A 15278-nucleotide genomic window follows, 5' to 3' on the forward strand; every position below is an offset into this window, starting at 1 on the left:
TAACAAGATAAAGTAAAAATTTATGCTATTTGGGAGGAACACAAAGCTGGAGTAAACAAGCCTTGAGAATAAGAGTGAATACACAGCAACATTTAATCAGATTCAGGGTCAACTGGAGAACAGCTACAAGACCACCACCTCCAAGTCCTGTCAGGACCTAAAATTTCCTGACTAGCAACGTTACTCAAATAACATTTTAAAATACACAGAGAGCGTGACGCTTTTTATGAATGCTTGGTGACTGAACAGAGTGGACAGTTGCGTATGACTTTCCTGTGTTAGTTTTAAATAGCAGATTTGTTACAGATAGAAGAAAGCACTTACAACTGTCCTAAACTAGCCCATTCCTTATTCAGGACAAAGGACCACATTTTGGTTATAAAGTCAAGGTAGCAAGGGAATGGAGACTTATTTGATCAATGTCTGACAGACTGAGCACAAGAGTTCAGGTAAAGCCAGTCTTTGCTAAAAAGGTGAGAATGAGCATTTCCAGAAATTATTTAAATGCCGGACAGTCTAACTCAAACAGAAAAAGGCTGTGATTTTTACTAGTTAGCTCACGTAAAACATTTCTTTACAAATAATTTACAAAATCCATCCACATTTAGAGATTAGACTTGTAAAAATAGAGCTAACTGAGCTAATTGAGCCTTCTAAGGTGGTGTTAGTTTTAAGACATGGGTCTGCCATATCCAGGCTCTCTGGATACACATTAACCATTTGTACAGCTACATCCTGCAAAACTGAGCACAATCCTCTTACTGCAAGTTATTTTGACAGCTGGCTTAAAACAACTGGGTGGTCCATGTATCTACGGAAAATACCACAAAAGTAGAGTGGAACATGATAAAATAAGAAAAAATAAATATGAAGTCTTAATTTCAGACAGTAACCTTCCAACCAGGAAATTTTCATATGTGAAAAAAAACCCAAAACCATAACAGAAAAATTAACAACCAACCAAGGGGTTCCATCTCTGTTTGGCAAGGTCACGCTCCAGAAGTTTTTCTGGGGTGGAATTAGCAGACTTTCTCCGGGGCCTGTAAGCAGTCCAACAAATTACTTACCAAAATCCAAAGCGAGTAAGGAACATGGCTGAATTACAGATGCTAAGTGAATATTCTATTTGCTGTTTTCTATTATGACTAACATGAAACAAAGTCAAACTTACATACAAGCATATAATACTATTGTTCTCTGCCATTTTAATCTGAGTGCTCTGAAAATATCTCAAGTGCAAGAATGTTTGAAATAGACACTATGAACCGACATACACTCACTGTCAAGGTTTGAGTGAAAACATCCCTCCTCAAGGCAGATCACTCTTCTTCATTTTCTAATGTACATCAACTCTTTGTTGCCTTTTAAAAAGTCTGATTTGTCTGCCAACAGCTTGATGATTTATAGTTTACCATCCAATATCCTGACACAAACAAACAAGATGGATAAAATAAAGACACAGAACTGCTCGGGGCCTTTGTAATGCCGACTAATATATATATAAACAAGACATTCAAATTTTGCTGCTACCAGATCTGACAGACAAGCAATTTTGCCAGCTATCACAGTCAGAAAGAGACCCATTGATAACCTGGCTGATCTTCTGCACTGACTTCAGCTTTTACACTTTAGCTTTACATCTAGCTTACAGTGTCTGTTAACCCTCAAAGCCTCAGTTCCCCCTTCAACAACAGCAAAAATAAATACATTAGATAGTATCTGGCTTTTGAATGTTTTCCAGCACACGTTGAGTGGCACAAGTGCTAGAGTGCCTGAGACCTGAATTGGAGGAGAAAGGGCCGTGAGTACCACTACAGCAGCACATTCTGTGTGTGAAGGAAGTGCCCACTGTCACTCAGGAAGAAATCCAGTGTGGCCTCCCCTCCCATGTAGCATCATGCCCAGTAATTACAAAATAATACGGTTTACTTTTCTGTGAATGGCTTGAGATTTTATTCCTGTAAAAACAATGATGAGAATAAGTCTTTTAAACACATTTTTGGCACATCCTGAATCTAATTCAAAGAAATATTATCACCTTCAGATTTAAAGATTGGGGAAGTTCCAGAAACTGGTCCTGAAACTGGAGGTGTTTTCTGCCTTCCTCTGCCAACCCAGACGCGGCTTTCAGCAAAGTAGTAACTAACTGTTCCAGCAAGCTCAGCACATGCCTGGTTCTTGTTCCAGCATGTGTAAGTAGGTACCTATGTGGCTGGTGAGCTGATACAGGGAACACGAGTTGAATACCAACGTTGCCTCCTACTGTTTCATCACACAGTCACAGGTGCATGCACCCTGTCAGTGCAAAGGAAGAAATGAGACACAGAATTTCACCGTAAACCTAAAAACTAAGATTGAACCATGAGTGCTTCCCTGCGAAAGCCACAGAATATTTATCTTTCCCTGGCTGCATTAAGAGATAGTCACTCATCTGAGACAATACACATCTCAGGAACAGCCAGACATTTTATTAAGAAAGAACCATCCAGATGTTTGGCAAATCAGACTGCCTTAAAGGAAAAATCAGACATCTACAGGTACCACTATCAATACTTACTAGTTCTTTAGGGTTTTATTATTTTTTAAAACAAATAAAAGTCATAGCTTCGCACTGCACTCATTTCATCTCCTCTTAAGAGTAAATGTAATAAATGTGATCCTGTCACACAAATGCATGCAGCCACAATACTGCAAAAATCAGCTTAGAAAAAACAGTTACATAAAGTATATTTTGTTTTCAAGCCAGAGCTTGCACCATTACAAATGGACAAAGTTAAGTATTCCCAGCTTTAAGACATTCAGTCAATGAGTTCATACTAGTATCTTCTGGAGTTTAGGCAGGTTAATATTTTAAAAAGTTGACACAGGCAGACACGGATTTACTAGGAGCTGTGGGAGACTTCCCCCTCTCCCCTCCTTAGCACCAGCCCTGCAAAGAAGGGTGCACTCAACCTATGTTCTCCTATCTTCTATTTAAATATGAGATGGCATCTGCCCTCCCCCAATACACACAAAAACCTTCGCCAAAAAACCCTATGTGCCCCTTCTGTGTTAGCATATATTCTGGAACAGTTTTGTTTGTTTGTTTGTTTTTAAAAACAACAAAACCAAACAAACAGAAGAAAAAAGAACACCACCCCCAAAATCATCCCACCACCCTCCAAAAAATACTCAAAACAAAAACACCTACCAAAAAACCCTCAAAAGCAGTTTTTATATAAAGTTTCAGGCTTTCCCTTATAGCACAAAAAGTCTTGTTTCAATCATACACACCTCAAGGTACAGGACATTAATAAAAGGCAAGCCTGCTCAACCAGCTGTTTTCTTAATAGGAAAGGAGCAATTGCATCATGCAACACAGGAGCTGGCAAGCTACAGACTCCTGACTTTAGCCTTCAAACTAAGCAAAAATATCTACCCTGTTGCTCTTCAGAGAGACTTCTGGGATCCCCAGCAGCTTTATATTTTTCATTCTCAGGTTGTGTTCCAGCAGTTCCATTTTCATACACAGTTTTCTTTGGCAAACACTTACCACATTAACCCTAACTTCCATTTCAAGTCTGAAACACATAGACTTTTTTTTCCATGTACTGTTAATTGTAAACATAAGTGTTCACAATTTAGATTTATCATGTGAAGTTTCCTGCAGAATGTCCATTTTTTAAGTCCCTCAGTAACTAACGTCAGCAAATTGCAACAGTGATTCTGCCAGGGGCAAGCTTCAGTGCACTCCTAGATCTTGACAAAAAGTCTGAAGTTTTGAAATACTACTGTTATTTTTTGTGTTGTAGGGTAGTAAAATGGACAAAAGTACAACAAAAAACAAAGTCTCAAAAAGCTTAAAGAGCCTAGAAATGACAGCAGTGTCGCCTATGCCTCTAAAGCCAAGTTCAGAAGGATGGAGGAAGACAGAGGAGTAAGGAAGATTCCCTCTGCCAGTTTCTTTAAAAACACATCCCACATCTAAAACCCAAAGGGGTGCACAGTTAGCTTCTCAACATATATGCCACTCTTTAGCATAGGGTGAAATCCCCAAGGACACCATGGATGTGCCCAGATAACTTTCTTCCTGAGCTATGTAAAATCTGCTAGCCATCTCCTGAGCTCTCTTACAAGGCAAGAATAGAGTGCAAAGTTAAAATTAAGACCAACAGTAAGAGCAACGCCTAGTATCTGCCTTGACCTTCATGCTCCCACATGACCCCCTTACTATCGCTGCTTATGGGCCACCAAATGCTAATAACCACCTCGGTACCTGAAAAGGCATGGAATTAGAGCAAGGAAATCCCAAATCATGTTAGCATAACAAGAGGCCAGGAAAAAGATGGAAGGCTGAGAACAACTGAGTAAAAGTTAATCTAAGGAAAATATTTTTGTTGCATGAAAATCCAGCAAGGATTAAGAACTGCATATAGTGCTCCAAGAACCACAGCGCGTGGGTATCCTTGTGCGACATGAGGGACACCGTCAAAAGCATAGCTTGAGGTTATATGCTGTTTTTGAAGTTTCTGTGCCTTTTCCTCTTAAAATACTTCATCTCTTCAGATTTGAAGCAGAGCTATTTGTATTTTTTTTTTATTAAACTGTATAAAGTAAACTTCTCTTACTACAGAGGGGAATTGCAAACCAAGTGCAATAATATGTACTTACGGTGATTAATCTACTAGTAACACATTCTTCAGAGACCTTAGAGGTTAAGATGACCTCTTAACATTTGTTTTTATAGACTCTTTAAACAATTATGGCAATGTATTTTTATTTTGCATTTCAGAACAGATGTAATACTAAATCTATTAGAAGTCCACATTTCTGAAGAGGACTAGGGACTGGAACACAGACGCATGCAGGAAAAGGCAAATTCAGAGTTTTCCTACATTTTGCAGTTAGTACTTCCCTAACACAGAATGCATCTGTAAAGCACCAGCAGAAAATGCAGTGATATATGTAAGCCCAATAAATAAGCAGCCACCAGCATAGTCTATTGTCTGAGACCTCATTTCGAAGCTAAAAAAATAAACTAACTAGTTGCTGTAATTAAAATCTACACATACAGCTCATTTGGTTGCCTAAGTCTTTGAAAAACATGTAAAACAACCGCAGCCCATTATGTAGATATAAATCAGAAAAACAACTGCAGCCTTAGCCCTGTCCCCTCCAGCCGTAGAAAGCCTGGTTCTGGCCCAACCCATGAGAGACATGCTACCCCTGCGCTCCCCCGCCAGCTCACGTAAAATGAGAGCCAGGAGCAGCCACGGCATTCCTCACGCGTAAGTGGGGCAGTAGAGGTCCTGCCTCCATCAGAGCTGAAATGCAGCTGTTTCAAGCCAGGCATATGAAAACTTCCAGCCATCCTGGTTATGCTCTGATCCAAGCAACTGACAAACTTCTCGAAATATGGCCAGGTCTGGTAAAATCTGGTTATTTGGCAACTCTGTGAATGGAGCTGCTTTACAGGGAATTCCGGCTGCTGCGTGATGCTGCATTACAGGTTTGGCCAATCCTGCCCATGAGCAGGAGTAGAACAGGGGGCTTGCAGGATACCCAAACGTGTACAGGGGCCCTTCGGAAGATGACTTGCCTTTTCTAAAATGACAGTCCTACTAATAGATAATGAAATGCAGCAGTTTATTAGGAACAGCCATCCTATCAGCCTGCATGAACAAAACAAGTATAAAACAGAAGACACAAGATGGGTCCTAGAAATTATAGCTAGAGTTCAGAGGAAACAGTCTATCACCTGCAGGAAGTCCTGTACATGTAAGATGTAAAACCCATTGGGAAGTTTCTTGGTGCTCAAAGTACTTTATGGGAAACAGGGAGTTTGTTCTTTAAATAAGTGGAATTTGTTTGGCTTATAATATAAGAAATCACTAAAGAAAGAAAGTTGAAAGCTTCAGCTTTTCAGAAGGGAAGCTTAAGATCTTTGTAATTGAAATCAAACTAAAGAACGTTAATTTTTGTCTGTTCTGAAGATGGCCTCCCATTTTTTTAATAATATAAATGTATAAATATATGACAAATTCTTATTAAATATTACTTTAAAAATGCATATGACAGAACCTGAATGCTGTTGATTTCAAGTCCTGTCAAAAGTATAGTTAAGGCCTAAACACTGGATCATGAAGTCTCCAAGTCTAAATCAGGGGTCATATACTCAAAACCATCCAAAATTATCTAACACATTTTCAGTCAAGAGCCTGGAACAAACCATTAATATGAATTCCACCCCGTGGATCTCATTTAAAAGCCCACGATAATCAATACAATAATGTTTGTATGAAATGTAGATTTTTTCATGTATTGTCAAATTATAAAATCAAAGTTAAGTGCTGCTCCTCTGTTATGGAGGTAAGAGCATTTCCTCTCACTGTACATTAACAATTGACTTATAATGAACATAATGGAAAGTTAATTAGCCCAATTTGGTATCCTGGCAGGGAACAGCTTTGCTTAACCAAGCTGTCCTGGTTTCAACCGAGACAGAGTTTATTTTCTTCTTAGTAGCTGGTACACTGTCTTTTGGATTTGGTGTGAGAATAACATTGATCACACACTGATGTTTTCAGTTGTTGCTAAGTAGCGCTTACTCTAAATCAAGCACTTTTCAGTTTTCCATGCTCTGCCAGGGAGCAGGTGTGGAAGAAGCCGGGAGAGAGCACAGCAGAACAGCCGACCCAAACTATTCCACACCACAGAACGTCATGCTCAGTGTATAAACTGGGGGGGAGCTGGCTGGGAGCTGCCGATCGCTGCTCGGGGACTGCCTGGGCATCAGTCAGCGGGTGGTGAGCAACTGCGTCGCGCATTGCTTGGGTTTTTCATTCCTTTCTCTCTCCTTTCCATTACAATTGTTGTTGGTTTTGTTGTGGTTATAGTTACGTTTTACTTTATTTCAATTATTAAGTTGTTGTTACCCCAACCCATGCGTTTTACCTTTTTCCAGTTCTCCTCCCCATCCCCCCAGCGGGGGTTAAACTATGACACATGCCTGGGTGTTTCATTAACATTTCTAACTGTTAGTCTAAAGTAGAAAGCCATTTTTCAAGAAACTTAGTATCGACATCTTTATTTAATTATATTCATAACAATGAAGCATGAGAGAGGGGGAGCAAAAAAGAACAATCAGGATTTGAATGTGAAAAGAACTTCAGGAGAGTTCTGGAGAGATAAAAGCTTTTATACCCCAAATCTCCCATGGAAACAAATTTTACAGGAAATTTTGAATAAGAACCAGATTTCAGCCATCTGTTGGCTAGAGATAAAACACAGTTGAAGATTACTGTAGTCTTCCTTATTCTGTCCATGCTCTGAAACCTAGACATTTTTGTGACCGTCTGGACCATCACAAATTAAATATTGTGATAAAAGTAAATTAAAAAATATTCTGTCAGGGATCATATCAGGCCACTGGAACAACAACAAACTCCATCCATTCTTGGAAAGGTGACAATCCTCAGGCACTAGAGACCCTTCTTGCAGCACCTGCCCTGGTACAATTTTCAAAAGATCCTTTCAAAAGGTAGTATGCTCTTCTACTGAAGTGTGTAGGCAATTCTAAGATATGACACAGACTCTACAAAAGAAATCTTCTAGAACATCATGTTAGACTGAGTACCTTTGACACATGCACAAGAAAATAGAGATTGTCTGAATTTCAAAGGTCTCCTAGAGGATTTATAGCAATTCGTAATCAAGTAAGGGAGGATAACACAATTCTTCATTTCGTAGGCACTGGGCTCAATGACTTCTCCGATTTTGAAGATCAGCTGTCTAAACCATTTTCTGTGGGTTTTTTTCTTCATCTAAAAGAGTATTAACAACTGCAGTAAGTCTGTATTCTTCCAACAGCTTCCTTTAAGATAAATATTATTACACACAAGGAAAGACTCTCTCAAAGGTAATTAAAACCTGATTTACTTTTTGAACAGTGATGTCCTTCATGCCACCTACCCCACCTCCTTATACAATAGGATCCAAAAGAAAGAAAAGAAAAATGAATACTATGTACATGATAAATATAAAGGATTTGGGGTTGGAATATGCTCCAAAAATTTACTTTTCATTCAGCAGCCAAAGCATGAACATTCTGGTTCAAACAAAAATTTCTACTAACATTTCTACTAACTGCTATTGACAATAGTTTTGTAAGAGTCCTTAAAGAGTAAATTTGTGGAGATTTCTAAAGCTTTTTTGTACCATTGTCAGACTCACTTTATTGAACAGCTGATTCAATTGTAGTTAAAAAAATTACAGACACCTATTGTTTCATTTAATAGCCATAAGCATTTAATTCTAGTTCAGTACCTTGCAGAAACATGCAAACATGGCAGTGATGGACTGGCACACAGACAAAATAACTTTAGGACAAGGAAGTGCTGCCATTTATACACTGAATCCTTTCAAAAATTCTTTCCCTGTGCCCCCAACTTCAATAATAGCAGCTGCTTCTTTAAATAACAGCCCACTTGCTCTTGTGGAAAGTGCAGTACATGAAAGGATCCTATCCTCTCCTGAAAAGGCTTTCTTTGAAAACCCCTTTTTTGTTAGTTTAAGTAAGATCTAAATGATCAAATTCCAAACTGGAAAGCACTGTTTTGTTGTTTAAGGAACCTGGGGAAAAAAACCCAAATTAAAACAAAACAAAAAAACCCCTATCTGGCAGAATAAGACTACAATGGCAGAGTCAGATTTCCAGATAGGTTCTGTTACAAGTGTGCTTGGCAATAGTCTGTGCTGTGTAAGTGGGGACAACAATGGGGTTGTGTCAACTTATGCCAGAGGTGGATTTGCTCCATGGCCTTAAAATTGATTGTTTATAGAAAGGACTAAGTCAGAGGTAGGGCGGTAGTGTGGAAAGTCAGGCAAGTCTTAAAAAACTCATTTCATTACTCTGGCAATATTTTTTAATAACTTTTTTACAGAAGTACTGCTAGAGAGTTGAAGCTCCTGGTAAAAATCTGTAAATATTACCCGTAAGAAATTTACTGGTACCTAGACCTCATTAATTTAAGCATCTCTATTTTATGGCATGTCAGCAAGCTACAAAGAAAAGAACTGATAGGATGAAGCAAAGTAGGACACAGGTGAAACATAGATGGTTACGTCCAAAACTGAACCAGAGCTGAAGCGCATTGTAGCAGGACTCAGGAGAATGATGCATACAGTACTCAACAAGACCAGTAGAGAAAATGCTGGGTTCTGGTCTCTGTTTCTCTCAGTTCAAGCATTTTATATTAAGAAGCTATTTCATTATAAAGCAAAAACTTAGAGGCATCCCTTCTAAGCATGAAAAATCTGAGTCCTTTCCACCTTCTGTTTAAAATAATGTACTATTACTATACTTCAAATAAAGATCTGGGCAGTATCAGTAATTTTGTTTGTAGGGTTATTAACAAAAAGAATGAAAAGGAAAAGACCTGAAAAAAAACATATCACACCTTAAGGGAACAGACAATGACAGACCTAACAAACCTGTATTGCAAGATGTAATTGTTTCTCTTTTTTTGCTTTCAAGCACATTCCAAAGTCTTTAATCACATTATGCACATTGTTATATAATTGAATCCACCACGTTCTTCTGGTTAGTCACCTTCAGCCAAATTAGCAAACAAATACATCAATAAATACTCCCAGGGATCAATAGACCACTCATCTAAAGAGCTCCCTTCCTACATAACACTGCAGACCACTTTCTAAAACGTAACCAATGAAATCTGAGCACCATCGTGGCCAGCTGTCCCCAAAAGACCTCTCTGGATTGCAATTTCCCAGCACTAGAGTCTCAGATGAGGTAGCTGACAAACTAGCACCACGCTTCTGTGGGACACTAACAGACCTCAGGGCTGGGCTGCAGCATGGTCTATGCCTCTAAGCACAGCTTCCGAGATAGGTCAGAACAGTTATGTTAGGCACCCAGAATCACTGTGCAGGAATGAAGTCCTGGCATCACACTGCAAGCACACAAGAAAAATGTCTACTTATATAGAAGTGGTGGTTGTACTTCATTTTGCACACATTAAAAAAAAAGAAGACTCCAAAGTGGGAAAAACACAAACAAGACACTGCCCATCATTAATAAGCCATACTGGAGAACTTAATCTGAGTCATGCTAAGTCTTTGGTAGCTATGCCTCTCCAGATCAGTGTCGTTGTTTCCACCTGTCAGTCTCTATCTTTCAAAATTGAGACAGATACAATAACCTGAGCACCTTTGCTAAGTATCCCAAAGCACTGAAAACAGAATAAGAGTTGATACACTGTATTCTGTACTACAGCAATAGTAGTTTTCATCATTCTCTCTCAAGCTTTCTTTTAAACCAGTACACAGCAATAACTAAAAAAAAGTAAACAATAATTAAGTGAGCATATGGAACAAGCAGAAGCAGAGATCTCCATAGCATTGAAACATTTGTTCCAAGCTGTGCTGGTTTTGGCTAGGGTAGAGCTAATTTTCTTCATAGTAGCTGGTATGGGGCCGTGTTCAGGATTTGTGCTGACAACAGTGTTGGCAACACAGGGATGTTTTAGTTCCTGCTAAGCAGTGCTTACACAGAGTCAAGGCTTTTTCTGCCTCCTCATATCACTCTACCAGCAAGCAGTCTGGGGGCACACAAGAAGCTTGGAGAGGACACAGCCGGGACAGCTGACCCCAACTGACCACAAAGATATTCCAGACCATATGACCTCATGCTCAACATATAAAGCTGGGGGAAAAAGAACAAAGGGGGGACTCTGAACCTCTAGTATTTATCTTCCCAAGTAACCATTATGCATGATGGAGCCCTGCTTTCCTGGAGATGGCTGAACACCTGCCTGCCGATGGGAAATGGTGAATGGATTCCTTGCTTTGCTTTGTTTGCATGTGTGGCTTTTGCCACACTGTCTTTATCTCAATCCATGAGTTTTGTCACTATTACTTTTCCAATCTTTTCCCCCATCCCACCACAGGGTATGAGTGAGCTGCTGTGTGCTTCTTAGTTGCTGGCTGGGGTTAAACCACAACACAAGCAATTAAAAGAAGTACTTCTGTCTGCATTATTGGTTACAGCATCATTGATATAAATACATGGTCACTGAGTTACTTGTAGTTGCAAATAAGGGGGGGCAGGGGGAAGGGGAATTTTGTCATGTATCCTTGTAAAGATGAAAATCGTTGCACCAGATCCCTACAGTTACAACAATCATATGTTAAGAGGCTTGTATGTACTCACTGATCATAATTTCAGTCTCGGTTGGCTCCCTAGGAAAATCCATAGTATCAAATGATATATGAAACTTGCAAACTAGGTGTTACACTGGATACAGTGCAGCTTAAGAATCTAGCTCTTAAGTTATAATGACTGTAAAAACATGACGTTAAACATAGCTGTAATTCAGAAGATTCAATGGAAGTCATGCTTTGATTATGAGAAAGAAAAACATGCCTGTGCAACTTAATTTTATAATTAAAAACATATTAAAGTGTGGAGAAAGCCCACTTGTAGTAATTAGAGGACCTGGACTTCTGCAGTAAGAAGTTGCAGGTCATTATGAGTCACTGCTATCATTCAGTTCTCTCAGATGCAGATCAGATACAGAGCAGACTGAGGGAAACTGAAACAGACCAAGCAAGGAGCAGAGTGTGACTCAATAAACATAACACAGAAGTAATTAATTAGAAATTACTATTTGGTATAAACTGTCTTGTGCTGCCTCTTCCAAGACTACAAACTGTTTTCCTTTCTCCCCATCTATCCAGATTTTTATGAAGGCTTTGGTTCTGTCACAAGATGCGTATTTCTCATTTATCCATTGAATCACCTCTCTATACCATGAGAAAGAAATTTTAAGGACAGCAGTCTCTTCACTGTAATTTTCTTACTGGAATCTTTTATCTTCCACAATTCAGAATGTTCAAAAGAGAACAAGAGAAAGAATAGAAGAAAATGCTGTACATGTAATATATTGGAGACTGCAAAAGGAATCTCGTTCACACAAAACTTTCATTGCCAAACTTCAATCAAAACAAGGAACAGTTGCACAAATCACCAACATCTGCAAGGTTTTAAAACTCAGTTACCATAGTTTCAGTTCAAACTAACCCATTAGAAAGAAGATTTATCTTAATTTCTGTGTCATTAAACTGATGACTATGGGAAAAATAGCCCCAGAGATTCATGTTTTTTGGAGTGTGCAATCTGTACAGTGTCATGAAATTCCCAGAGTCTCAAAACACCCTGTCCTAAAATGGGTACCCCAATCTACCCAGCAAGGGTAACTTCAAGTTATCTCAATGGGTTTGTGATCCTGAAATTGCATTTTAAATGTAGAATTACAAATATGGACTACGTTAATGGAGCTTTCTGGAATGTATTGTGCTTCAGATGGAAAAGAAAACTTCATTTTCAGGATGCCCTCTGGCTCTTAAGTCATGTAAGTAGCATACACATTCAAGGCTGGTTTTTCCTCTCCTTGTGCTTAAATCACAAGTTTAAGTTGGACTTACGCAGTTTTGCCCTCACTATCTTGTTTGGTGGCACTGGCTCCCTTTTTACCCAGCAATGAAGCCACTTTCTCAAGATCGCCATTCTCCACTGCCTGCAGCAGCCGATCATCATTCTTATTCCACTCATTGGTCTGGAGTAAAAGAAAAAGAAGGGAGAAATAACATTAATATCAGCACTGTGTGCAGGCTCTCCTCAATGATCCTGCACACATTTATCACTATTGAAAGCTGAAACAAAAGCCCATCCCAAAGAAATGGTACACAGAAAGCTGCATAAAAGTAATTTGCAAGCTGTGCAGCACAGGTTCCCAAGGGCTTAATGGCTCAAGCCAGGGGATAAGCAATCACTGAACATGATGTCTAACATAGAAACTCTGTAAAGTAGTGCAGTAAAAAAAAAATCTGTTTGTTCTTACTGTATATAAAAGTTATCCTTCCTTTGTCTCATCCTGGTTTCTATTTTGGAGCTGCACTGGCCCCATGGGACCTTTGTCACATACATCATGTAGATAAGCAATGAGGTGTCTTAGCTGATTTACACCCCACCCTAACAACAGAGGCCAGCCAAAACTTTCCATACTTCAGGCTTTTCCCAGCTTCCACTTTGTAGAGAGTAACAGGTTAAAAGATTGCCTTTTGCAGGTGGTAACTAGCTTTACTGAGCTTTTAACCCCTACATTTTTCTTTAAAACAAACAAATCAACAACTCATAGATGGCACATCCCTAATTTAAATATTTCCAAACTTAATCCACTACATCTTGTTGCTCCTTCTCATCAGCTGAATCATGGAAAGGACATTACTTCCTAATGTGTTGATTCTCCATTCTCCTCTGAATTGTCAGGACATGGCCCGTTTCCTCTACCAGTCCTCCAAGGTGCACCTAGCAAGATACTAAGAAAACAGAGGACAGTGAACTCTCTGCATCCTATACGATCACAGTAAAACAAGATCTTGAAAAGGTGTGGAAGTTGCATCCGTGTCTTCTAGTAAGGACTAACAACAGGGTTCAGTTTTCAGTAAGAGCAATCTAGTGCAATTAAAAGCTGCATTTGGATTAGTGTTAGCACCCTGCTACACTCAGGAAAGTTATCTTCAACCGACTATGGCTTTCTCTTTGACATCAGGCAGCTCATCTCCAGCATGACTGCCTTCATTAGCGCTCAAATTCTATACAACTTTCAGAATATCTAAATACATAGTAATAAGCTCCTTGAGAAATACCCAACTTAAAAGAACAAAACCCAAACAACATCAAAAAAACCACTTTGTCCTGATGCTCTATACAGATGTTTTTGCCCCCAGCTGAACAAAAAATTCTACACTTCTCTGTCTGGACTTGTGAGGAGAAGTGTATGAAGTGCATGCAGATAGGAACTAGCTTCACAGTCTGTGCACACCTTGAAAACCAGAACAGGAGGAAAGTGTTCCAGATTACTAGGTATTTAAAAAACAAATAAAAAAAACATCAGGGAGACTGCAGTCTGAGCAGGAGAGCAGACAGGAGTTGAAAGAACACCACCTGGAATCAAGACTATGAACGGTAGCTCTGCCAAAGGAAATGGCATGCAGAAGACAAAGAGCAATCATAGTCTGTTATGGCAGTGGGTAAATGCACATTAAGCAGGTTATATTCTTTATTCTTATAGCACTGGAACAAACCTCAGTAGACTCTATAGCATTAACTACATCAGAGAAAAAAATAAAAATAATTTCCTAGCAGTATTTAGACTCCATGACAGTAAGAGGCCAGCCAAGCAGCAGGCTCCACCTGAAATGAAACTCGTTACATGGTCTTCTTTCAGGGAATTTCATGCTTTAAAGGCAGCCTATTATTAAAAACATATATTTAATTAATTTAATAATTAAAAGCAGTTTTAAAAATTAATTAATAATTAAAAATCGTATCTTTCTTGTAAATAAAACCCTTTACAGTTAACACTGTTTGTTTGACAGCATATTATGCCATCTGTTTTGGAGTTTGTCCTGTTTTCTGTTTTTTTATTATTCAGTCATGTAAAATATTTAAATATAGGATATTTGATAAATTACATTAACCCACAAATCACCAAGATGACTGTAAATCATGGGTAGTACCTCACTCCTGCACTTTGGCTTTTTTTGTGTTTTGTTTTTTTAAAATCTTGGAAAAGAAACGAGAGGGCAGGTAACATGCTAATCTACAAACACCACACACACACCCCTAACCCAATACTAACGCATACTTTGAAAAAGAAATGCAACACCTAATTTAAGATTTTCTTATGACCTGAAATAACCAGTTTGCTTCTGAAACATGAAGCAGAATAAGCCACAAGAAAATGTTAACATCAAGGCCTGCTGAAAATGCTTGGCAGAACAGGTTTCAGAAGAGCATTCAGATTTGTAGTACAAAAACAACTATGTCTTCAAGAAGCATTTTCATGAATATTCCTTCAATATTCAGCCATTAAATTGAAACATTACTGACATGTAATCCAATATCCAGTATTCTGGTATAAGCAAGCAAGCACACTAATGCCAACTCCCAAATTTAAGAAAGAACCGAGATCAAGAGTCAATTTCCCCTTTGAGAAGCTGCTGAGATAAGGATATCCCTGTCTATTATTACATTACCATTAACATCCCACACCCAAGAGAAGCTAACACAGCTCGGTCCAAAATTACTCCTCAGTGTTTACCTAGTGTTGAAGCTGCACCTAGAAGACAGAGAGATAATGAATGGGGAGGCCTGGAGTGTTCTGAAAGTGAATGTGATGTTGCAGAATGATGCCATGTCTATGTTAGAAGCAAAA

General features: G+C 38.9%; 1 protein-coding gene across 7 annotated transcripts in view; it reads right to left on the reverse strand.

Annotated features, from left to right (window-relative positions):
* Positions 1–15278, reverse strand: part of RAI14 (retinoic acid induced 14) — an 87307-nt gene that overhangs the window by 23254 nt on the left and 48775 nt on the right. For all 7 annotated transcript variants that reach the window (XM_040579905.1, XM_040579906.1, XM_040579907.1 and 4 more), the window contains one exon: positions 12484–12614. In XM_040579905.1, coding sequence (XP_040435839.1) covers positions 12484–12614 — 131 coding nt within the window. The remainder of the gene's footprint in view (positions 1–12483; positions 12615–15278) is intronic.

This window comes from Falco naumanni, chromosome Z (assembly GCF_017639655.2).
Source record: "Falco naumanni isolate bFalNau1 chromosome Z, bFalNau1.pat, whole genome shotgun sequence".
NCBI classification, from domain to species: Eukaryota; Metazoa; Chordata; class Aves; order Falconiformes; family Falconidae; genus Falco; species Falco naumanni.